At 44.7% G+C, this 26651-nt stretch overlaps 1 protein-coding gene across 1 annotated transcript; it reads left to right on the top strand.

Annotated features, from left to right (window-relative positions):
- Positions 1–576: 576 nt before the first annotated feature.
- Positions 577–26388, top strand: SLC2A2 (solute carrier family 2 member 2). Its single transcript, XM_054040063.1, has 11 exons — positions 577–1690; positions 4243–4338; positions 7075–7298; positions 8818–8942; positions 10120–10235; positions 12116–12278; positions 13456–13643; positions 15071–15175; positions 18059–18160; positions 21179–21382; positions 21607–26388. Exons 1-11 carry the CDS (start codon positions 1658–1660, stop codon positions 21808–21810), a joined length of 1560 nt encoding a protein of 519 aa, XP_053896038.1. The 5' UTR covers positions 577–1657; the 3' UTR covers positions 21811–26388.
- Positions 26389–26651: the final 263 nt, after the last annotated feature.

The following is a 26651-nucleotide window of genomic DNA, read 5'->3' as shown; positions in this document are numbered from 1 at the left end:
TTAAAAAATGGTGTTTGTAAAATCCACACTTTCCAAGCGCACACTGATGGAAAGAAGGAGGGATATGGTCAAAAATAACGAATAAAAGCTAAAGATATGGGGAAAACTTCAAAAGGTTCAGACTAGACTCCCTCCCCACTTCAAAAATAAACACACTTCAGTACCTGCAGTTCTTGTGGCTGAACCTCTGACAGCTCAAAAATCAATTGGAATAGATTAACGGACTGAACTTTTCTCCTTAAGTTAAAGTTTTACTTGCACATGCAGCCAGTGCAAAGATTTCTTTTTTCTTCTTTACAAAGTACATTTTATGCCCATGTGAAAGGTGCCTGACTGACTACATTGGAATCTTAGGTCCTCTGTCCAAAGGACAGATAGAACGTAGGCTGCAGCCATGTGAAATTCCTCAGTTCTGACCAATACGGATTCCCTTTTGGAGTAAAAGTATTACTCAGTTGCCTCTGGCCGCTCTGCTGCAGATGCCAGAGTTATTGTGTGGTTTTTTTTATTGCTCAAGATGTCACCAATCGCTAAGACTAAAGGAGCACGAGTTTAGCTCATGTAGTCCAGCAGGGACATTAGCTCATGAACTAGCAGCCAAGACCAAACTAATGATCTAGTACAAAGCTCATCATTATTGATTAGTCACCTGAGCCAAAGGTTAAATGGTATTAATGAACAAGAAACCATGAACTGTTGAACTGTTATTGAAAGGCTGGGTATAAGATTTTTTAAAATGAAGAATGATTGTGAAAACATTAAGGGTAATTTAACATATTTATAATATGTTAAAAAAAAAAGGTTAGTACATTATGGTAAATTATTATTTATTTGCATAGATATGTATTTGTGAGCATGTGTACAGATAAGTAGATAGATCTCTTTTGATGAGGGTGTATGTATTATTATTTATTTGTATTACCATAGTGCCAATGTACACACAGATATCTTTTAAAGCAAGTTTTATGCCGATTAAGAGTTAATTACTGTGACCTTTCCGTTCATTTTGTGAGCCATCTCTTTTTATTATATCTGCTAGAAAGATTTTCTTTCCGATCTCCCTATTGAAATTGTGTGACAGGCAAAAGGAAGCATTATAATTCAATACACAAATCCTGCACTGAAGCCAAGGAAGGTGATCATGGCTCTATCGATCTTGCTAGAACCAAACAGCATGTACTGTAGACATATACTGAAGCAGTTCAGGCATCCTATACTTTTGCTGCTGCACAATACAACACAATTTCTCATTATTGCAGACTGGTCTATTGTTTTTTACCCTTCATGAAGCTGGACCGATAGAAAATTGAGAAGTCACGACTTCCCAACATGGCATTTTAAATTTCACCATATCTTCTGATCCCTTTCTGTGTTTCCAGATTGTTGATTTGTTCTCCAAATTTCTCTATCCTTTACTTTTGTTCCAAGCTAAATGGTGTTGAAGTGCTGCTAAATTTTGGGTTTTTCATTAACATTCATGTTGATTAATCCCATCTTCCTGACTGCAAGTCCTTTCCCCCAACCCTCCCCTCTGTGTCTCCTTTCAACTGCTCCTCCTCCTCCTACACCTGAGCTATAAGTACTCTCCCAGTGTCTGGAAGAGTCTCAAGGCTTGGGAAAGGACTGCACCCAGACAATCCTCTGCAAGACCAACAGAATGGAGAAGACTAGTAAAATGCAAGAAGAAAAGGTAAAACTGACTCAGTGGTATTTTACTGCAGTGTTAGTGTCGGGCTGCTTAATGGGGAATGCATACCAAATAGTTGGGGAGCTATTGATTGCTCATAGCAAGAAACTGTCCAGGTTTGGGACCTGCTTAGAATATTTTTTAAAGGATCATTTCTGTTAATGAAATGTTTTGCTAAAATGTGCCTTTTTGGGTCAATTTTTGCATAATTGATGCTGCAGCTGACTTCAGTAGGATTTAAGTTTGAGTAAAGACTGAGGATCTGAGCCCATCATATTGAACGTATGCTTTTTAAAACTTTATATACGAAATCTTAAACTTATTAAAGAGGCACTTGAATTACTGCTCCTTAGGAGTATTTCTTTAGGTGTGCAGAGGAATCTGTTTAGTGAGAGTCTGTTTGTGGCCAGTCTCTGCTCACACTGGGGAGCAGAATGAAAATCCCAATTGCTTTACGCCCCACAATGTGCAGTTCTGCTTGTAGGGTCCAGTCCTGCAATGTAGGGAGCATCCTCAAAGATACTGTCTGCCTTCAACCCCCAAAAGGAGTTAATGGGCATCGAGGGTTCTCAGCACCTCCCAAGAGGCACTCACTAGCTCATGGGATCTCCACCAAGAACTACCTCTTCTAGCATTCAATCCTGCATGATGTGGCATGTCCTCAGCACTCACTGATTGCAATGGTGTTGAGGGTGCTCAGCATAATAGTGTGTGTGTCGGGAGGGAATTTTGCCACTGACCTCAATGGCAGCAGGATCAGGTCAGACTAAGGAATTTGATTTGCAGGGGAAGCAGCAAGACTTCCCCTCCTTGCAAACCCCCTGGATGTTCTGATCTCCCTGCCCACGTCCTGCCATAGCTAGAAAACGTCATCCCCAGGGATCGCTATTATTACTGCTTTTACAATCTCCTGTTTCGACGTGACTATAGAGTTGGCAGAGTCCCTATTTCCCATGTTGAAGCAGTTATTGACAGGTGTATCTTTTCCCACCCTTAAGCTCCTATTCCTAGCGGCTTTCATGCTGAAGATGGGAAATAACTATCAGGCCAGTCGTCTACACAATCAATACAAGCGACTCCTTGGGGCACCATGCTTTTGAGGCTTCTACATATACTGAGTGACTTACAGATCAGGCCACCTTTCCCTTCCAACAGAGAGACTGGGGGAGCAGCCAACTACCCATATTTCTCCATGTGCTCGTGGGATACGATTGAAAGGCAATGCACTGTCTGAGCTTGCCTGTCCAACCAGGTCTGGCACAACCTATTAGGCGACCTAGGCAGTCGCCTAGGGCGCTAACATTTGGGGAGCGGCGACCGCAGCGGCCGGATCTTCGGCTGCTCCGGTTGTCAGCAGTATTTCAGGGGCGGGACCTTCCGCCGCCTCTGTTGGGGGCGACATTTCGGAGGCGGGACCTTCCGCCGCCTAGGGCAGCAAAAAGGCTGGCAGCGCTCCTGTGTCCAACAGATCAGGGTCCTCTTAGTCAGTGGTTCGCAACCATTGCGGACTCCTAAAAAATATTGAATGGAGATGCAGACCCCTGTAGAAATCTGTTTTCTGTATGGATAGGTGAATTCTGTTCAGTCAAAGTCTTTCAGTCGAAGTCTTTTGCAGACCCCTTAGACATAGTCTGTGGATCACAGGTTGAGAACCACTGCTCTAAGTTGTAAGGCAGGCCCTGGAAGAGATCTGGGGAAAGGCACCAGGAATTAGGACAGCATATTTTAGACTTGATCATGTGATGAACTGCATTTAATGATATAGTTGATGTCAATGAGTGGTGAGTGCTCACCAGATCTTGCCTTAATGAATTCCTTTCAAGAGACCTCCTCTTATATACAATGTGCCATTCAGTCATCATGGTAAAAGGCATAAAATCTTCAGGCTAAATCCTTAATTACATGTGGTGCAGGTGGGCCACTTTTCTATGCCCCTGATCCTGAGGCCAGCCGGGGGCTGTTTTGGTCTCTGGTGCAACTTAGAGCAACCTCAGGGTTGCTCTAAGCTACACCTGACTGGAAGGACCCTCCAAAAGCTGTTACAGCTGGCCACAGGCCTTCCTCTCAGCATACCCCCAATATGCCCCCCTTATGCCCCTTCCATTGGCTTTCTGTCTGCATTATGAAACTGGGATTGGCAGGCAATTAGTCTGGCACAAGTTGAAGAAGCCTGAGGAATGCTCTTCCCTACTTCCAGCTACCTCTGACCTCATGGGATCATTCTGGCACCTGGGAATCACCAGAAACTGGACACACTCCCTTTCTCCTAGACATGCCCTTACACCAAGAAGGCCAAGACTGGGAGCCTGAAGAAGTTACTGGAACAGCTTTACACTCACTGAAGAAATCCTCCCCCAGATAGCTATGCTGCTTTGCACTGCCAGGACAGTGCAGACAGAATGGGCCAAATTCTGCTCCCACTTAAACTCATGAAACCCCCCTGATTTCAATGACAGCAGAATCCGTCCCAATGTGTTCAAGGTTTATATGGCAGAAATGTGCAGCCTGGGAAATAGAAAAGTGACACCATTTTCTGTTTCACAATCCTCTCCTAGCACCTCACAGGAACCTTGGTTCTCTCTGTCTTCACCGCAGTGCTGGGCTTCTTCCAGTATGGATACAGCCTTGGTGTCATCAATGCTCCTCAAAGGGCAAGTACAGCATATAGGATTCCTTTCAAAACAGGCCGTGACTTGCAGCAGCACTTATGAGCCCTGTTTCATTGCTATACTATTATTTATATGGTGTTAGTGCCCCAGGGCCCCAATCAGGATTGTGCTAGGTGCTGTACAAATACATAGGAAAACAGAGTCTCTGCCCCAAAGACTTCATCTATAGTAACCATTAAATTAACAAAAGCATGTGCCATTAAGATAAACTTGTCATTGCTTTCATTACCATCGTTTCCATAGAGACAGTATAAAGATTTTTAAATTGTTGGTCAAATACTATAACCAGTGGTCCCCAACCTTTTTGTGGCCAGTAGCACATTCATGTTTTCAGAAGAGTGTGGCGGGCGCCAACAATTTTTCAAGGCTTATTTTGTATTTGTACATTAAATAATACGAAAAACATCATATTTAATATTACAGAATATATGAATCCAGAGAGAAGAGAGAAGAGAGAAGCCGCGAGGACAGAGAACACCGGCGCCCGCAGCCCCGGAGTTCTCTGTCCCCGGCAGGCGCAGGGCCCTGGCTTCTCTCCGGCTTAAGCCGCGGCCCCGCGCCTGCCAGGGATCGAGAACACCGATGCCTGCAGCCCCAGAGTCCTCTGTCCTCTGTCTCTGGCAGGCGCGAGGCCGCAGCTTCTCTCCCCTGCTGGGCACTAGGCGGGCCCTGCGCCTGCCGGGAACAGAGAACACCGCGCCCACAGCCTGAGTTCTCTGTCCCCGTCAGGCACGGGGCCGCGGCTTCTCTCCCCTGCTGGGCATTAGGCGGGCCCCACGCCTGCCGGGAACAGAGAACACCGCGCCCGCAGCGGGAGTTCTCTGTCCCCGTCAGGGCTCCCCTGCTGGGCACTAGGCAGGTGCACATAAATGCCCTGGTGGGCGCCATGGCACCTGTGGACACCGCGTTGGGGACCACTGCTATAAGTGCTAGCAAAGCATACAATGCGAGTCTGAAATCTTGTCAATAACCTGCTGAAGAATAGGACTGTAGTAACCGAATAATCCCTGAGACAGCTGCAAGTGAGTTTCTAAGTTCACACCCTGGATGTCCCCGCCACCCTCTAGCTGTGTCCTGTGTCCTCCCAGCAGTCTTCCCCCTGCCCAGGCTTTATGAGATAACTGCCCAGATTTTCCCAGCATGCACTGAAACTAACACAGTCAGGTAGCCTGATAGGTGTGGACATGCAAACATGAATGACGCGTGGTTCTGTTGTAAAATAAAGCTTCAGTGTGAACACAGCCCTGTTTTCCCCAAACTGGTCACATCAGTGTCACAAACTGGTATATATACACATTTGTGTTCATAGGTTGCAATCCTGACCCCATTGATGTCAATGACAGAGCTTCCATTGACTTCAGCAGGGCCAGGATTTCACCCATAACATGTGCAGAGCTAGGTTGTCACTGAGCTGGGCTTCTCCCCAGCTCCAAAGCATGTGCTGCCACTCTCAGGCTCAGGCAAGGGGGGTTATTTCTTTAACAGAGGTTATCACAAAAACAGAAAACAGTCTTAATTCTGCCCTCAGCCCCACGGTCGCCCCTTCCAGGGATCTCTGGCACTTCAATTCTTGGCAGCTACCTAGCATCGGTTGACTCAACTCCCTTTCTGGCGCGGCAGCTGCAGGGCTGCTTCCCTGAGCCTCTAGCCCAAGGCTGAGCAAACTATGGCCCACGGGCTGGATCTGACCTGCCAGCCATTTTAATGCAGCCTTCGAGCTCCCACCAGGGAGCAGGGTCTGGAGCTTGCCCCAGTCCGGTGCTCCAGCCGAGGAGCAGGGTGGGGGCTGTTCCACACGGCTCCTGGAAGCAGCGACATGTCCCCCTCTGGCTTCTATGCGTAGGGACAGCCAGGGGGCTCTGCTCCGCAGGTTGCCCCCACCCCAAGTGCCGCCCCCGCAACTCCCATTGGCCAGGAACCACAGCCAATGGGAGTTGCGGGGCGGTGCCTGCGGACGGGGCAGAGCGCAGCAGAGCTGCCTGGCCGCCCCCCGCATACGATCCGGAGGGGGGACATCCGCTGCTTCCGGGAGCCGCTTGAGGAAGCGCCGCCCAGAGCCTGCACCCCCGAGCCACCCCCCACCCCCTGTGCCCCAACCCCCTGCTCCCGCCCACCCTCCGAACTCCTCAGTCCCAGCTCAGAGCACCCTCCTGCACTCCAAACCCCTCATCCCCTGCCCCACCCCAGAGCCCACAACCCAAGCGGGAGCCCTCACCCAACTCCCCCCCACACACACACACACCTCGCTCCCCTTGCGTCAGCCCAGAGTCCCCTCCCGCACCCTGAACTCCTCATTTCTAGTCCCACCCCAGAGCCTGCACCCCCTCCCGTACCCCAACCCCAATTTCATGAGCATTCATGGCCCACCATACAATTTCCATACCCAGCTGTGGCCCTCGGGCCAAAAAGTTTGCCCACTGCTGCCCTGGCCCCTTGTTCCAGGGACCCAGCACAGGAGTTAGCTCTGCAGCAGGGTGGCTTTCCCTCCCCAGAACACAGGCGTTTGTAGGCTCAGCTGTAGCCCAGCCCACTTTAATTCGCTGGATTGCGCTCACCTTCTCTGGTCCGGGGGGGCTGGCCTTAGTCTGCCCACAGGGACCAGCTACCCTGTAACACTAGGTTTTATGGGCTGCAAAGTAGAAAAAACCCTTATTAGAAAATGAAGGCTTCCTAGCTAGTTAGAAGCAGAAGAACTGATGCATTCCTTTCTCACTGCAGGTAATAGAGGCCCATTACAGCCGTGTGCTGGGCATTGCCCCTATTGACAGAAGTGCCATCAATTTCACAGACACGAATGGAAGCGTGATCTTCCCAGATCTAGAAGAATTGGATGTAGGCAAAAGTACACTCACTCTGTACTGGTCCCTGTCTGTGTCCATTTTTGCCATTGGTGGAATGATTTCCTCTTTCACTGTTGGATGGGTTGGAGACAAGCTAGGCAGGTGAGAAACACTCTATCTCTGTAAACTGACAAATGGCCAGAAAACACTGAGTAGGAAAGGAGATGGGAGCTAGCTGAGATGGCCGAGGTAATCCTCAGATTGCAGTCAGAAAGCCATCTTAACTGGTTATGAGCTGCCAGAACAGCACGAAGCAGCCAGACCTAGGGTCAAGGATCTGGCCCAATATCTTATCTGATGATTATGACTTTCCACAAATCAGTAGCCTAATCCTGAACTAAAATCAGACTTTAATGTCCAAATTGTATTACAGCACTCAGTACAAAAATCCTTTCCCATTCATTTCCAGTGATTAAACCAGGGCCGCCCAGAGGATTCAGGGGGCCTGGGGTCTTTGGCGGTGGGTCCCGGGGTGGAAGGACCCCCCACTGCGGGTCTTCAGGGCACTTCGGCGGTGGGTCCCGGAGCAGAAGGATCCCCCGCCGCCGAACTGCTGCCGAAGACCTGGAGCGGAAGAAGCTCCGGGGCCCCCGGAGTGAGTGAAGGACCCAGCTCCTGGGGCCCCCCGAAAAACTCTTGTGGGGGCCCCTGTGGGGCCCGGGGCCTGGGGCAAATTGCCACACTTGCCAGTCCTTCCCTTGTGATGGTGGCTTGCTGCTTTGAGTTCAGATTGTGTGCAGTGCTTTGTGCCTCAGGTCCCATAGACATCAGCAGGCCCTGATGCCATTCAGAAGCGTGCAGTACTCCTGGTAAACAAGACATTGATTAAGAATGTAAAGCAAGATTCTGTTCTCAGTTACACCAATATAAATATGGAGTAACTCCAGTGCCTTTAACTCCCTGAGCACTCAGCATGCCACACAGAGTGCTCAGTAGCTCTCAGAATTGGGCCAGTTTGGGTCCATATGGTAATTTGAATGGTCTTTTTTATTATTAAAAACAACGAGGAGTCCTTGTGGCACCTTAGAGACTAACAAATGTATTTGGGCATAAGCTTTCGTGGGCTAGAACCCACTTCATCAGATGAATGGAGTGGAAAATACAGGAGCAGGTATAAATACATGAAAGGATGGGAGTTGCCTTACCAAGTGTGAGGTCAGTCTAATGAGACAATTCATTTGACAGCGGGATACCAAGGAAGGAAAATTAACTTTTGAAATGGTAATGAGAGTGGCCCATTTCAAACAGTTGACAAGAAGATGTGAGTAACAGTAGGGAGAAATTAGTATTGGGGAAATTAGGTTTAGGTTTTATAATGAACCAACCACTTCCAGTCTTTATTCAGGCCTAATCTGATGGTGTCCAATTTGCAAATTAATTCCAGTTCTGCAGTTTCACGTTGGAGTCTGTTTTTGAAGTTTTTTTGTTGAAGAATTGCCACTTTTAGGTGGAAGATATAGTGACCTTACTTGAATTTATATCCAGAAATGCATAATAACAATTAATAAGGCCTATGCAAAGAGCATGGGACTACCCCTGGAACTCCAGAATATCTAAAGTGTAATTGAATTCAGTGCTGGTTTTACTATCACAGTGTAGTTTTCTTCTTAATTAATTGCAGAGTGAAAGCCATGCTGGCCGTGAACGTTCTTGCTATCATTGGAAATCTCTTCATGGGGCTGGCAAAATTTGGCCCATCTCACATCCTTATTATAGCTGGGAGAGCAATCACAGGACTGTACTGTGGTAAGTTAAGGCAAGTTCTAAAATCGTGCTTGTCTCTATGTATTCCTAGTGGGCTGCTAGGGTAAGCCCGTTGTACTAAGCTAGTGCACACCAAAATGGCTGCAAAACATAAAGAAGAAATTTTGAGTGAGGGGACTTGTTTTTTTAACCAGCACAAATGGAACCTCACGTTTATGCCAAGACCTTGGGAAATGGAAGGTGACACACATGAAATAGAAGAGGAGGCTCTCTTTTCATTAGGGTATCACTTACCATTTAGGTCCCAATTCAGCAGAGCACTTGAACACATGCTTATCTTTAAGCAAGCATGTGCTTAAGTACTTTACTGAATAAGGATGCATTTAAGCACGTATGCTTAGCTGAATCAGGACCATAATTCGGCCATAAAAGCTTTGTAGTTTTTCACCAGAAAGAGAAGATACTTTGGTCATCTTAGTGGAAGATCTGGAGGCATCCTTTGCACTGCTTGATCTTTTCCCTAGCCAGGGCCGGCTGCAGGGTTTTGGCCGCCCCAAGCAGCCAAACAAACAAACAAAAAGCCGCGATCGCGATCTGCGGCGGCAATTCGGCGGGAGGTCCTTCGCTCCAAGCCGGAGTGAGGGACCGTCCGCCGAATTGCCACCGAACAGCTGGACGTGCTGCCCCTCTCCGAAGTGGCCGCCCCAAGCGCTTGCTTGGTTAGCTGGTGCCTGGAGCCGGCCCTGTCCCTAGCACTCCCATGAAATGGGAGAAGGGTGTAGAAGCAGAATGACAGGAATAGAGAGGTTCCTAAGAGAAAACAGAGAGTTGGAGGAGATGAGCCTGTGGAGATATCTCTTGGGGTATGCAGATGGATTGAGGAGCCCATTATTAAATATTCCCCATGTAGACCTAGGCACTGACTTGATTCTGGTCCTGATTCAGGAAAGTTTCTTTATTTTGGATAGCACTTATGTATATATTTAAATGTAAGCACTTGTTTAAATGTCCTTCTAAATTGGGGCTTCCACGAACAGTTCCTGCCAAGTGCTAAGTGTTCTTCACTTCCATTCCAACCAATGGGCATGGAGGGAACTCATAACCCTGCAGGAGGCAGGATCACACAGAATTGAGCCCCAATTCATTCTATGATGAACTATTTCTGCTGATTGTTGAACTGTCATTTACAATAAGTGACTCATATGTACATTTTGTTCAGGGCTATCGTCAGGACTTGTTCCAATGTATGTTGGTGAGATATCACCTACAGCCCTTCGAGGAGCCCTGGGAACGTTGCACCAACTTGCTATAGTCACGGGTATTCTCATCAGCCAGGTATGTAAGAGTGTGCACAGAAGCACTGAGTGATGTCGCTTTAAACTAGCTGGGTTACACCAACGATATACTGACAGGGGCTCCTTCTTAAAATGCCACTAGCAAGCTGAAGGGAAATTTGGGGTGATTTATGGCACCTCCTTCCTGGATAAATAAAATGACTCACCCCCAAGAGGTGAAAAATACTTCTGACAGCAAATTATCCCATTCACATTCAAGTTGAATACTGCGAGTGTAATACCAAGTATTAATAAACTCAGTGGGCAAGGCCCTCGGCTGTGGAAATTGACATGACTCCTGGCCCAGAAGATTCATAGAATTTAAGGTCAGGAGGGGCTATTATGTTTATCTACTTTGACCTTCAGTATATCACAGGCCAAAGAATTTCACTCCAGAAACAGCTTCAATAGATCACTGTTTGCAACATCAGTGTTGTATCCTTCCTTGGTCGTGGTTGTGAGAAGAGCTCGGCAAACAGTGAAAAGAAAACGTCTGCCAATATTTATTTGGTTTAGAATCCTAATTTCAATTTGACAGTGTTTACAACCCTTTGGTTGAGCTGTTATTAGCCCAAACACACAAAGCAAATTTTAAGCTTGAATATTTTCTGAAGAAGCATTTCAACTTGCACATTGCAACCTCAGAATTCACACAGTGTTGTGTTAGTGACTGTGACTTAGGTAATTAGTCATCACACAGTGTAAATTTTGAAGTTTGAATATTCACAATGAACTGTTGCCCTTTGTGAACTTTTTAGGACATAGGTGCAGGCACGTTAAAATTGGACAAAAGCTTATGCCCAAATAAATTCGTTAGTCCCTAAGGTGTTTATTCATTGTGATTCTGATGAGAGAGCAAAGAAAGGTGAAAGCAGAACTTCATAAGAAAGAATTCAGTCAATGTGCAGAACTGTACTTTTGGAAGTGCATAAGCTGTCACCACTGAAAGCAATAAGAGTCACATGTGTACTTCTGTAGGCAGATTTTGGTTCAATTGACTGTTCTGTAACATTTTTTTCATCTTATATGTTTTCCTAAGAACAGGCCTTTTACAAAATACAAGAATCCAGGAGAACAAGGTCTGAGGGTGAAAAAAATTCATCTGCACATCTCGGGGGGGAGGGATAGCTCAGTGGTTTGAGCATTGGCTTGCTAAACCCAGGGTTGTCAGTTCAATCCTTGAGGGGGCCACTTAAGGATCTGGGGAAAATCAGTACTTGGTCCTGCTAGTGAAGGCAGGGGCTGGACTCAATGACCTTTCAAGGTCCCTTCCAGTTCTAGGAGATGGGATATCTCCATTAATTTAATTTTCTTAAGTTATTTACACTAGGGCTTAATTTTGCCCACATGCACTGATTCAGCAGGCGTTCCATTCATGGTTTAGCTGCAGAATTATGCAGTTTCATCAATGATACTGTACCTAGGCTGTCAGATAATTCTGTAATTGTACTGTCCCATCTACTCTACCAACAAAAACCAGGGTTACAGTACAAGCACTCCTAACTGTGCCAGATACCCATGTGTAGTTAAACATAGAAGACCAAATTGTAATGTCAGCTACGCTGGTGTAAATATAGAGTAACTTCACTTAAGTCTATGGAGTTATTCCAAATTTACAGTGACATTATCAAGAGCACCACAGTTTGGTCCATCATCTAAACAGGGCCTTGACATGACTTGTCCAAGGCTTCATGCCATTTGTTAGTTTGTCCATTACAAATATGTTCCATAATCTGTGGAACCAACCTGTTGGGATAGGGAGCCCCTATTTGCTTCCAACTTCCTTCCCAGCTGCTATTTGAAAGTGCAATATTAGTCTAGAATTTCTGGTTCTACAACCTAATTTCATCTGTTATATTTAACACAGCACCATAATTTCAGGTCCTTGGACTAGACTTTCTGCTCGGCAATGACGACATGTGGCCTCTGCTTCTTGGTCTATCTGGTGCTGCTGCTGTTCTTCAGTTTTTCCTGCTCTTATTGTGTCCAGAAAGCCCTCGGTATCTTTACATTAAACTAGGAAAGGTGGAGGAAGCTAAAAAAAGTAAGACACCAATTCTGTTTCCTTTTTAAATCATACGTAAAATAAAACATTGTGGTTGCTTGGAGCAGTGCCTGGGTGATAACTCATTTGCAGAGCTGTGGGTCTTTGCTCCATTCCATGTATGAACCTTGCTGGACTGAGAGCCATAGACACCAATTTGTGTGTCTATTCACTGAAAAATACACACCCCCATCATATGTTATTATTTATTTACTAAGCCGGGGTTTGTCAAAATTTGCATAGAGCAGAACACATCTTAATGGAGTCCAGATCTGTGTAGGAACCAAATTTCAGGTTTGGGGAAAATCCCACCATTCTGAAATTAGTTTACATGCTGAATTGGCATGAAAATAAAGAATTTCAAATATTTCCCACAACGTGAAATTTTCCAAAAATAATCCTTTCAGGTCAACTGATGAAACATTTTGACTTTAATTTCTTTAAACTTTTTGTTCTGGACTTGATCCAAAGCACACTGGAGTCAATGAGAGTCTTTCCATTGACTTCCATGGACTTTAGAATAGGCCATCTGTCCATATTTCAGTATTTCAAGAAAAATCTATGGCTATAACTTATAATATGAATACATTTCTAAACAGAAAGTTGTTTTGAAACAAAGAATCAAAATGTTATTGAATCGCATCATTTCATTGTCATTTTTTTAAATGAAATTTTGTTGTAATGGACCTATTCTGGCTACGAACATTTTCAGTTTGATGAATCAGCATTTTCCAGCAGACAAACATGCCATTGGTACATCATCAACCACGTTTAGGGGAACTGCATCTCATGGACACCTCTCCTCCTTTTCCAATGCCACCTACAACTGCACAGCATATGTGTGGCAACTATAGCAATTACTTTTATTCAGCGTGACTGGCTCCTCCTCTCTATTTCCAGCTGTTTCTACAAGAAACAAGATCAGTCCACATTAGGAAACAACTGGAAACAGAGAGGAGGAGCAAGACTTGTGTAGCCTTTGAGTATTTCAGAGGTGCTTCGTAGACCAACAGTTGACCACAGACCATAGTTTGGGAACAGCTCATGTACACGGTATTGTTAATTCTTGTTTTGATCTGTCCTTACCCTGATATTGATTGGAATGATTTGGTTGTTAATGCACTCTCAGTCCTTTGATATTTCCTTTGAGATAAAAGCATGTTCTTTTTCCCTTGAGGCTTGAAAAGGCTCAGAGGAGACTGTGACCCCACGAAAGAGATTGCCGAGATGGAAAAGGAGAAACAAGAAGCTGACAGTGAAAAGAAAGTCTCCATCAGGAAGCTTTTCAGCTCTTCCAGTTACAGGCAGCCAGTCATTGTGGCACTGATGGTTCAAATATCTCAGCAGTTTTCAGGAATCAATGCAGTGAGTTTGCTTTCTAAAAGAATTGATACTGATCAGTATTGTAAGGAAAATCTAAGGCCATAGTGGTCCTTCAGTATTTGCAGAAGAAATCATCATTGAAATCAAATGTGTGCATATATGAGGCTGTCCTGCTGAAAATCAGATTGCACAATATATGTTAGGTACTAACATGGCCACACTCACCATGGTATCTGAGCACCTCACAATCTTTAATGTACTTATCCCTTAGCCTCACAACACACCCTGGACAGTGCTGTTATCCCCATTTTACAGATGGGGAACTGTGGCACGGAAAGACTAAGGATATGTCTACACTGCAGCTGGGAGCAAGCCTCCCAGCCTACGTAGACAGACTCCTGCTATTTCTGCTCGAGCTACTATGCAAAAAAAGGCAGTGTGGACATTGCAGCTCAGATGGCAAATACCTGAACCCCCCGGTCTGAGCTCAGCTGGCTAGCCCAAGTCTCCACCAGAGTCACAACGGCCACACTGCTATTTATAGCATGCTAGCTCTCACTGAATCATTTCCCTGCCATTGCTGGGGCCTCAGGCACTGGAGCACGTTGGTCCCTCCTATTCTCTGCCTGTGACAGTCTAGTCTCCTGTGAGCTGCAATACTTTGGTCTCATTTCAAGTGTTGGGTTTAGTGTACAGATGCTGGGTGGTGCTGGTGGCCTGTGTTATATAGGAAGTCTGACTAGATGATCTAGTGGTCCCTTCCGGCCATAATCTTTAACCAGGCTGGGAGGCTCCCAGCTGCAGTGTAGACAAACCCTAAGTAACTTGCCCAAGGTCACACAGGAAATCTGTGACAGAGAAGAAAGTGAACTTGGGTTTCCTAAAGACCAGACTAGTGCTCTAATTACTGCATCATTCGTCCTCTCTTCCTACAATGTACTGTAAGGGGAAATTCTGCACTGACAGAGGAGATGGAGTAGGCAACCTACCCATTTTTCCTCCGATCTCTACATAATGAGAAAGGATTCACCTCCTCTTTGGAGAGAAAGGAAAACATTTAAATTATTCTAATGAAGGAAAGTGTATTTAAAAAAAAGTTTATTTAAAAAATCAGCCATATTAAGAGGTTTGTCTGGCATGCAAAAGAAGCCTGTCATTCTGGCAAATTGGCTTTCAAGAGAAAACCCAGAACTATATGGAGGAAAAACAAGTTTTGGGGTTGTTGTTTTTTTTTAAATATATATATTCAGTGGTTTAAGACGGGAAATTCAGTAGGATTTCTAACTCCCTTAGGCACCTTTGAAATTTCTAACCTGAATTATTATAACAAAGTGTTAAAAAAATAGTTGAAAAACAAATCGTAATTAAATTATTTCAAATCTCAGCCAAGAAAATGAAAATCTTCCCTCAAAGACAGAAAATTCCACCCACAGTGGGATATAACCTTTCATCCTAATTTGTTTCAATAGATCTTTTACTACTCTACAAACATTTTTGTAAGAGCGGGAGTTGATCAACCCGTTTACGCAACCATTGGTGTTGGTGTCGTGAACACTGTCTTCACCGTTATCTCCGTAAGTAAATACCTCTGCATTAGATAGTTTGACAGCCCGTTAAAAAGAACATTCACTATCATTTGATTATAAGAGAAAAATTTAATGGTGGTGGTCAAGGAAGTTGTGGAGCCAAGAAAGTCACAAAGAGCTGATCCTGCAAACCTTACTTGCATGAGTAATGATTGCAAGGCCAAGTCCCAAAGTATAGCAAACAGCACTGTCAAATGTACTGAGAACGAAAACTCTGCCTAATTCTGTACAAATCATGAACCTCTACTGGTTTGTGTTTTCTGCAAAAATAAAACTTGTGTCAGTTGTTAAATTGAGTCCTGGAGACTGAAGTCTTCTTGCTTATAGTCTTGTCTATAGAACAGCTACAGTGTACACTGGTGAATGTTTTTTATTATTGCCCTGCCAGTGTGCCTCAACCTCTGTCTTATCTCTGATATTATCTACTGTATTTATATAGCACCCATCCTGGTAATATCTAGATGATGTTCTGTACGACCAAGAGGATAGTTCAAACTTCATGGCCCATTTGATCAATAGTCTTTCTGCCTAGAATGCCAACAAAATTCAAGTTAGAACCAATTGAGGTTCTTTTCATGAGGACCAAAGGCAGCTCTATGTATTTTGCCGCCCCAAGCACGGCAGTCAGGCGGCCTTCGGCGGCGCGCCTGCGGGAAGTCCGCCGGTCCCGCGCCTTTGGTGTACCCGCCGCTGAATTGCCGCTGAAGCTGCGGGACCGGTGGACCTCCCGCAGGCAAGCCGCCAAAGGTGGCCTGACTGCCACCCTCACGGTGACCAGCAGGCTGCCCCCTGCGGCTTGCTGCCCCAGGCACGCGCTTGGAGTGCTGGTTCCTGGAGCCACGCCTGATGGGGACACTTAAACAACAGGAACTGAATACAGAAAACCAAATCATTTTCCTGAGGCCTCCAAATAGCCTTCTGATGGTGAGATGGCTTTCACCCACTAACAACCAGGAGTGGATGTGAACCATCAATCTACAGCCGTAAGACTGTGTAGTCTACCATCCCCAAGCCCATAAGCCACCTGGACAAAATTGCTTTCATGAAAAAACACCAGCATTCCCTATAAGAAGGTGGTTTGTGTAGTTTATTGTGAAATGAGGGGGTCAGAATGAGTTCCCGTGATCGCACTTTGTATGTTCTACTGCCATTGCATATCAGTTACAGGCATGTTTAGTTTGCTGCCTGGTGACATTTGCTCTTCAATTCTTTGACCATGAGTATTTAACTATTACCTAAAATTTGTCAATCAATTACAGACCAACTGTCTGTTTTCCCGAACCATTTGCACTGTGTTGGACCTTGACAAAGGGAGCACAGATAGCAAACAGAACTTGCACTCTGCAAGCCAGCGAGATGAACTGCTTGAGCTAAAAGGCCCATTTAACTTCTAGGAAAATAGATGATCATGTCTTGTCGACAGTCTCAGGGTGACCACTACTTAGTGCTGTGTAGGAGGCAAGGAGTGTTCCTGGCCACTGGGAAGAGAGGCCAGCCTGGGACTCCTGGGTGGAGCAAGTCCTGAGATGTCCTGCAGGAATAAGTAGGTAGGCGGAGGCCTGGTATACACTAGGAATATACATTACTATAGCTATAAGCTTTCGTGGACTACAGCCCACTTCTTCGGATGCATATAGAATGGAACATATAATGAGGAGATATATGTTCCATTCTATATGCATCCGAAGAAGTGGGCTGTAGTCCACGAAAGCTTATGCTCTAATAAATTTGTTAGTCTCTAAGGTGCCACAAGTACTCCTGTTCTTCTTTTTGCGGATACAGACTAACACGGCTGTTACTCTGAAACTTACTATAGCTATGTCTCTCAGGAGCGTGAAGTCCACCACACTTAGAAATACTGACCTAACCCCTGGTGCAGACTGCACTAGATTGACAGAAGATCGAGGACATGGATCACCAATGCCAACAAGAGAATCACTACTGTCGGCATAGGTAGTGTCTACACTGAAGTGCTACAGTGGCACAGGTACCACTATGCAGCTGCACCGCTGTCGTGTTTTAAGTGTAGACATACCCTGATACAGCTGCACTTGCGCAAACTCTAGAATAGACCTAGTACATTAGCGTAAGCCATGACTTGTCTGGTGCATATTACCCCAGTTTGAAATTCACACTGGTGCAGTGTATCCAGGTGGATTAAAACCCCCAATGTAGACAAGGTCAGACTAGTAAAATATCCCCAAAAGAGGTGCAAGCTTCCTCCACTTATCTCAATGGGCTGGTAAATGTAAAGGATCACTGGAGCACCTTCACCAGAGAAAAATCCTAATTGAAACCAAGAAAAGCTGCATTCGTGCCAGCCACAATTTAAACTAATGAACTACATCTACAGTAGGGGTTTGCACTGGGGACTAAAATCTACTCCAATCTGGACAAAGCCTCAGTCTCTAAATACAAAAATTCCGTGATGAATCACTTTACTTTGGGAAGACTATCACGAGAATAAGAAAGGTCTTGATTTTTTTTTCTTCAAATTGGAAGGCTAGAATCTATAGAAAATAACCTGTGTGAGAAATCGTTGGCGAGACCTTCAGTCTTTGGAATGCATGAGTTCTGCACATCCATGGATTTGCATTGTCCTTTGCTATGTTGCTATGTGTAGTAGCTGGTTAACAATCCCCATCAGCAGATATCATCATAGTGTAAATTAAGGATCTTCATCCAGTACCTAAGTGCAAAGCTCTAACACATGAGTTAAAAGAGCAAAACCATTAGCTGATAGCAGTAGTAGTCTGTTATAATTTATGAGGATAATTCCTGGAAGAGGACTTGATGTAGGTTTTATATATGTGTTACTAATTGAAGACTGCAGGATTGATAAAGCCTAATATACTTCATGAATTTCTACAGGTCTTCCTTGTGGAGAAAACAGGGAGACGGTCCCTGTTTATTGCTGGTTTGATTGGTATGCTAGCAAGTGCCGTAGCCATGACAGTTGGACTTGTGCTCCTGGTGAGTTTTTGTTTTTCCTGGTTTCACTCCATGGTTTGTTTTATTGTCCGTTTGCATACAAACATATTGCCAATGACTCTGTTTAACACTGAGTGTGTTTCAAGTTTATTTCAGATAAGGAGCTCAGAAAATAATCCTCCCTCACGCACAATTTCATAAGCATCATCCAAATCATGTGAACTCCCAGGTCACACACACATGTTACATCTTGCCTTGTGAGATGATCTCACACAACATAAGTAAACTCTGATGCCTGCTTTGCTAACCCCATACAGCTTTGAGAATGTTGGAACTTCTACCATAATGGACCAATCCTTCAGAGAGTGCATTTTAGAACTTTCAATGTACGACAATCATTAGCTAATTTCAAGACATTCATAATATTGATAGGTATGCACACTATCATAGAATATCAGGGTTGGAAGGGACCTCAGGAGGTCATCTAGTCCAACCCTCTGCTCAAAGCAGGACCAATCCCCAGACTCCTAAATGGCCCCCTCAAGGATTGAACTCTCAACCCTGGGTTTAGCAGGCCAATGCTCAAACCACTGAGCTATCCCTCCCCCTGATACACTATACACTATGGCAGGTATAATAAAATCTCATGCTTCAGAGCATAAGCTGATCACTACAGGTGTTAGGAAGGAATTGTTCACTACGCCTGGCATTTCTCAGTTAGCCTGTGTTTTCACTTTCCGCTAAATCATCAGGCACTAGCCTCTGCTGGACCCAGGATATCAGTCTTGCAGGGTCAATGGTCTGCTCCAATATGACAATTCCTGTGTTCTTATTATAAGTCCCAGCCAGAACAACAGACCTGTATACCTTCATGCTTTGTAGAAGCCCTGTTCTAGAAGTGAATCTAAGCACTGTGGTTCTGGCCTGTCTCTAGTTCCTATACTTGCAGTTTTGAGTCTTGGGGTGGGAACCTTTGTTTGGAATTAGGAACAGGCTATAACATCAGAATACATTTACAGGGGGATTCAGAGGGGAATGTACATTTCGGTGGTGGATCTTCTGAACCATTTGAGAGTCTCTCCTCACTAATAAGAATAGAATTTGGTACCCACTAGAGGGCAGAATTTGTTCCAATATAATTAATCAAATATGTGACTTTGTGCTTTAGAATCTGGAATCAAATTTGACCCTCAGTTAAACTAGAGTAAATCCACCGAGCCAAATATATAGATGATGCATAAGGCTATGAATGTTACTTGTCAATGTGTAATGTAAGGGGGTGAAATACTAGCCCTATTGAAATCAATGGCAAAATTCCCACTAATACCAATAGGGTCAGGATTTCACCCTCTGAGCCTAACAGAATCTGAGTGTAAGAGATCTAAAATATTGGTGTAAATTATATGTAAAGAAGATGTAATGTAAAGTAGGGGGTGGTTTTCTTTAATAAACATCCTCTTACACTCTCCAGGTAGTTGCTTCCTCTGCTACTCTCCTCTCTCTGGCCACTCAACGGGTGCATCTACACAGCACACTTCATTCAGTGGCATGTAGTATATATACCCTTAGCATGGATATAAATAGTGGTGTACCTAGTGAGGCTTAGGCAAGTAGAGTAAAGATATGGCTGGAGGGTGTGGACATGTATGCAAGTATAACCCACACACCTTCTGGGTGTGGTGTTCTCTCCCATCTAGTGGCAGTGAGACCACATAGAGAGAGAGAGTGAGTTAAAATGCATCCGCTCTACAGCCTTAGCTAAGAGCCAGCTGTCTTTTAGTTCATGCAGTAAAGGCTCATGCACTAAGCTCCAGAGGTCCCTGGTTCGATCCCACCCGCTGACAATTGGGGTCTGTCAGTGTTACACAAGCACATACCCAAGCTGTGCCTCCTCCTTTACCCTGCTATTTTTAGCAGGGTAGTGTCCCACTGCCTTTCCCCATGGAGGAGAAATGAGCCAGCCAGAGCCTTTCCCCTTGTTGGAATCTTTCTCTGCTTCCGCCCCTCTGCCAGAGCCTTTCAGTGACACATGTAGCTACACCCCGCAGTATGGATGCGCCTTGCTTTTCATTGTGGTGTATAGCTACATGTGCACTACACGCTGCTGCCAGGGGTGCATAGTGCAAATAAAATCAATATTTGTTTCACCTGCTTAGGGTATGTGTTGCTGCAGAGCTCTGATTGCAGCACATGTAGATATACCTGAGCTAGCTTTCAGCTAGATAGCTTGGGTACCAATAACGGTGAAGCTATAGCGGCATGGGCTTCAATGTGGGCTAAACAAGCCCACCTGGGACTCTGGGTAAGTACGCAGGTGGCTGGCCCATGCTGAATGCTGCCATGGCTTCTCTTGTCTGGTACCCGAACTAGATGGATTAAATCTAGCTTGGGTATGTCTACATGTGCTGCAATTAAACATCCCCGATTTATAGTGTTAGACATACCCCTAGATTCCCTGTGACTCAGATTCATTATGGTCCAAAGCCTCCGCTGGTGAAAACTGGCATCACTCCATTGACTTCACTGGAGCTATGATGATTTACACCAACTAAGGATCTGGCTCAGTGGATCATATCCAGAGGTGATGCACAGGGATATAAATTGTATTTGGGTCAGTGGATGTGGATCTAAGCAGTCTATGGGCACTTCTTTTCACTGGTGTGAACCCAGAGTAATTCAGCTCATGTTAATGCAGCTACTTTGGATTTATCCCAGTGTAACTGAGACCTAGGGTGACCAGCTGTCCTGATTTTATAGGGACAGTCCCGATTTTGGGGTCTTTTTCTTATATAGGCTCCTATTACCCCCCCATCCACTATCCCGATTTTTCACACTTGCTGTCTGGTCACCCTACTGAGATCAGTAAATGGCCTGCTGCCTTTAATCCATTACAGGTTGAATTCTGCATATCTGTTCATGTCTTTTACCCAGCTTGTTTGAACTGAAAGAAACTTCTGCAGCAGCACAATAATTCAAGAAATTAACAGTAATGAAGGATGACTGTATTGGAAACCTAATCACTCACGTTGTGAATTCACTTTTACTGGCTTCTGTTTATAGAGCACTTTTGCTTGGATGAGCTACGTGAGCATGGTCGCAATTTTTCTCTTCGTAATTTTCTTTGAAGTCGGGCCTGGACCAATCCCCTGGTTTATTGTTGCTGAACTGTTCAGTCAAGGGCCCCGCCCTGCCGCCATCGCCATAGCTGGATTCTGCAACTGGACCTGCAACTTCATCATTGGAATGTGTTTCCAGTATATTGCAGTAAGAAAAGTTCCTAACATCTTGCACCATGACTGATTGGGTGGTTGAGATTTCCAAAGCAGAGCAGGAGGATGAACACACATATCTTCCATTAAAATGAATGGAAGATGGGTGTCTAAATCTCTCGAGCTTGCTTTGAAAATCTTAACATTTGCCATGCAAATGATAAGCAAACTATTGGTTGTTATTAATTCATCACTGTTGTTTCACTTTTCCCATTACAGGATCTGTGTGGCCCTTATGTGTTCATGATCTTCGCCGTTCTGCTCTTAAGCTTCGTTTTATTTGCATACTTTAAAGTACCAGAAACAAAAGGAAAGTCTTTTGAAGAGATTTCAGCTGAGTTCCGCCGCAAGAGGCGCTCAGCCGTAAAAGGACCCAAAGCTGCTACTGAACTGGAGGATTTGCAAGGCAGCGAGGAGGCATAAAAACCTGCAAAATGTGTACCAGGAGGAGATTAAAGAACATATAATTTTTAATGCATCTGAAAAAACCTTAGACAAAACACCACAGCTCAAAAACCAGTATCATGCTTCTGACTGATATGCCTGGTAGTGTATGTATCCTACTGCCCCTGGCCCTGAGCCTAACCTGATGTTACGTTCTAAGGGCTCAGTATATCTTGGTGTTGTCCTAAAAAGACACGGGACAGAATGGAAGGAATAGATACAGATAAGCTTCCATGGTGGACTGAATTGATTCAGTACAGTAACAGTCTTCATTGACTGGAGACCGGTATAGACTGACCAAGAGCAGAAGGGGCAAAAGAAAGAAAAGAGATGCTGTGTGATAATTTAGTCTTATGGATGGTTTCACCCTGGGAAAACCAAATGCTACTGTAGTTGTCATATTAGTATAAAGACATAACTAGCTGAAGGGGATAAATATAAAAGAGTGAGTGAATTTGCCACCCGATCCTAGAGTGGTGTAGCAGTATTTCCATTACAATTTGTTAGTATTAAACCCAGCTTGTTTTATTTGGTATTTAATTTAGAGAATTTTTTCACTTCAAGGTCCCAGAAACAGAGACAAGGTTTTCATCTCAAGGCCAAAAGACCAAAAACATCAAGACACTTGATCACGGCCTTGGATAGACCAAGAGACTACTAACACTTGACTACAGCTCAGAGAGCCACACATACTGGCTGGTCCCATAAGGATTTTTCAAACCAGTAACACACTTGAGGAAAGTCTTATAAATGCTGGCCATGTTATTGATGTTTTGGGAAAAAATATTTAATTTCTCTTTCCATTGTGGTCCTTTGCTTTACCATATTTACTGCTATAGCCTGAAAGGTGGTACTATAGTCTAGGGGAGAGGGCACTGAATTAGGAGTCAGAAGACCTGGATTCTATGCCCAGCTCTGGCACAGCCCCTCTGTGAGACCCTAGGTAAGTCTTTCCACGTCTCTGCTGCTGTCTACCCTCCCAACCTGTCTGTCTAAGACTATACATTCTTTGGGGCAGGGACTGTTCCTTATTATGTGTTTGCACAGCGCCTAGCACAGTGGGGTTGTGAGCTCCATTGGACCTTAAAACACTACTGTAAACCAAACAACAAATAACAACCACCAGGGGCCAGATTAAATTGGCCTAGCACCATTAACTTAAAATGGCTTCCTGTTGACTTCATCAGAGCTCTGTGACTTACACTAGCTGAGGCTCTGGCTGCGGGATGGTCTATGCTTAAGGACACATTTATTCAAAGGCGACCACGGAGGATTTTTGAAGTCCTGGACATATGACTTTCCTTTTTCTTCTTCTTTTTCTGCCTTTTTTTTTTTAACCTTGGAAATCTCAGAAATAGCTATTCTCTTCTTTTGAGATTCTTTCACGGTGGTATCTTGGGGGCTGGATTAAGCCATCAGTCAGTCCTCGGGAAAATACACTTTCGGGCCTCCTCATGAATAACAACAAACAGCCGTACAATTAGGGTGACCAGATGTCCCGATTCTATAGGGACAGTCCCGATTTTTGGGTCTTTTCCTTATATAGGCTCCTATTACCTCCCACCCCCGACCCGATTTTTCACACTTGCTGTCTGGTCACCCTACGTACAATACGCTTATTGAATGCCAGGCTGGTCATGCTGTGGCTCTTCTGGACTAGCTGGTCATCCTGCTGCTGCTCGTGGTGCTACCCACCATGCCAAAGAGGCAGCTGGGCCAAATTTGAATGAGTGGTGTTGCAACTCCCATCCTGGTGAGCAGCGCCCTGAGCAGCGGCAGCTGAGCAGCCGGTCCTGATGGATCCATAGCATGGCCAGCCCAGCTGTGGTGCGTGTACTGTACAGCTGTTTGTTTGGGACTGGGAGCCCCCCATCCCCAGATACATTTGGGTCCTAGGCATGTCCCCAGTTTGCCTATACCTCAATCTGGTGCTGGGTATGTGAATGCCTTAGGTTAAGGTTTTTGCTATAGGGATCTATTATTTATTTATACGTGAAGCACAAGGCAAACTTGAATCAATAATGATAATAAAACGTAATTAGGATGACTTTAGCTGATGCCATTATAATAATATATATGTACAGTGGATCAAATGGACAGAAAAACATCAGAGAATAGATGGTCAAGGGCCAGATCCTCAGCTGGGGTCAATGGGTATGTCAGTGAGCTCCACCCATTTACACTGACAGAGGATCTGGCCTATATTCCTTTCCTCTCTAGCTTTTACTCCTTTGGTGCTAAGGCTTCAAGACAAATTCTGGATTCATTTAAGACAATAGGAGTTTGGTCACTGACTTCAATGGGACCCAGATTGGGCCCCGTAGCATATATTCAGGTAATGAGATTAACACAATCGGCTAAATTCATTCCTTGTGTAATTCCGTTATCTTGGCTGCAGTTATACTGCAAAGGAATTTGACCAATGACTGTCATGTGATACACTGATCAGAGGTAAACGGTAGCTGAAACGATGCATGCAAGATCACGTGAAAACCAGCAGTGCCAACCGTGATACTACAGAATAGGAGGTCAGACCTTAAAACACTTGTTCACAGGTAAAATGGTACAGATCTGACAGGAGATAAGATTGCCAGTCAAGAGTTTTATACAGTATATATCACAGTAAGTTAAATATTAAAACAGATATTGTGAATGCAAAAGAAATTAGGCGTGTGCCTTCAGTGATATTATCTTTGCCTGTTACATAAAAGTGACCATGAACAATGCTGTCAATGTTTGTTGGCTTTTGTTGCTATTTTCCCTCGGTCAGTCTTGACTTTGGGCGCTAGACCCCTTGAACGTAAGAGCTCTCAGGATGAGCTTATTTAGAGCTCAGATCGCCCTGTGTTGCAATCACTGCACTGGCCCTGAGCAAACCGATTTTAAAATGTGCTGTGTAGCGGTTAGAGTACAGGACTGGGAGTCAGGAATCCTGGGAGCCTGATACTCTTGAAGTAAATGGGAGTTGTGTGTGCCCTGGCTCTGCCACCGACTCACTTTGTGACTTTGGGTAAATAATGCTTGTTTGCCCATCGGTAAAACAAGTATAATAGGTGGATGCTGTGCAGCTTGACTTAGTAGTATTCCGAAAGCACTTCAAGAGCCTCACTGGGAAGGCAAAGTATTATTACATTGAAACCTTCATGGGGCTGATACTAAGGCTATGTCTTCACTGTACAGTTAGCCTGGATGATTGGCATCTGAGTTAGCCTCGTCTGGGTGTGAGCGTCCCCACAACAAAGCTCTACCTGCATTACTGTGTCCTCACCAGTTCTGCACTGACCCATGTGTGTCCCATGGTTCTTTGTGCTGAGATGTTCTAGGATTCTTTCCCAATCAACTGCAGGAGAACCTGTCTGTCCTTCAGGGGAATTGTGGGACAGCACTGGAGAACTTAGCCTATCCTCACTGCAAAGGTTCCTTCCAGGCCCAGGTACAGCAGAGCACAGACTCTAACCCACCCCACCCGTCTCCCAGCTAGCCTGGGCTTAACATACCTCCAAACTCACAAAAAGGGTTTTGTGTGTAGATGGCAGAGGATTGGCCTAAAACCCACAAAAGCACATACCCTGTCTTTTAACAGGGTGCTGCAAATGTTTCAAGACAAAACAAAACTAGATTTTAGCAGGAAGATGCTCTTGGAGACATTCATGTAGATTGTATAACATGAGATAACAAATGTCCATAGGCTTTTATATCACTTTCAGCTGAACTCTGTTCTGCTTTACATATATAAGTCACACTCTTTCATAAAGATGGATGTCAGTGTTAAGTCAGTATAAAACATCACTGTCAACCTGAGCTAGGTTTAAAGTAGTGTTTTAGGGCTTGTCTACACCACGGCACTTTTGCCAACAAAATACTTCCAGCCCCACGAGCGGCGTTAGCTTTGTCGGAAGGAAAGTGCTCCTGCCAACAAAGCCACGTTCACACTGCCACTTGCGTTGGCAAAACTTTTGTCTTTCGCGGGGGGAGGCTTTTTTAAGTACCCGTGAAAGACAAAAGTTTTGTTGACAACTTCGCAGTGTAGACAAGCCCCTAGAGGTGAGAGGCCATTTATTACCAATAAATCCACCCAGTCCTGGGCTATTTCTACACGGCCCCGTAATTCAGACTATGGAGGTGTGAACGGCAGTACACGCGAAAGTGCTGAAACTGCCCAGTATGGACACTGCTGGCATAGACTGTTTGAAGAAAACTACACTCATGTGAACTTGGGTACCTTTTAGTTCACACCTGCAGTATCCACAGGGTGGGAGTCGGGTTTACAGTGCAGCACTTTGGTACGTACTGCAATTCACACCCCTGTAGTCCAAACTACAGGGCTGTGTAGCCAAGCCCTTGGTTTTCCTGCAGGAAGAGATTGTGTGTCCGTACAAGAATGATAGTGAAAGCGCTGATTAAATTAATATATGTATTAAATTAGACTAATTGAAAAAGCATGTACTGATAAATGTATACCTGAATTTTAAGTAACATCTAGCCAAAGAATCAGAAGTCCTTTTGTAAAATGGCTCCATAAATAAACTGTACATTAAAAGTACTTTGTATTTTTAAGCAGTCTTTCTCTCATCATTTTACCCCACATTGTTGTGAAGCTTTGTACTGAAGTTTGGAATGTTGTCCGTGTCACACTGTCTGAAGTGGTTCATGACCGTGAGTGCCAACCTCAGGACAGAGTATAAAAAAGCATGGCTGAGACCCCCAAACTGGTGGTATGGTCTATAACTAGATTTCACCAACCCAGTAACAAATGTAAACTCCTGAAGCTCTAGAACAGTCTTACCACGGAGTCCCAGACAATCCCCTTGGGCACTCCA

This window comes from Malaclemys terrapin, chromosome 9 (genome assembly GCF_027887155.1).
Source record: "Malaclemys terrapin pileata isolate rMalTer1 chromosome 9, rMalTer1.hap1, whole genome shotgun sequence".
In the NCBI taxonomy this organism is placed as follows: Eukaryota; Metazoa; Chordata; order Testudines; family Emydidae; genus Malaclemys; species Malaclemys terrapin.
This window is presented reverse-complemented; position numbering and strand designations above follow the sequence as displayed.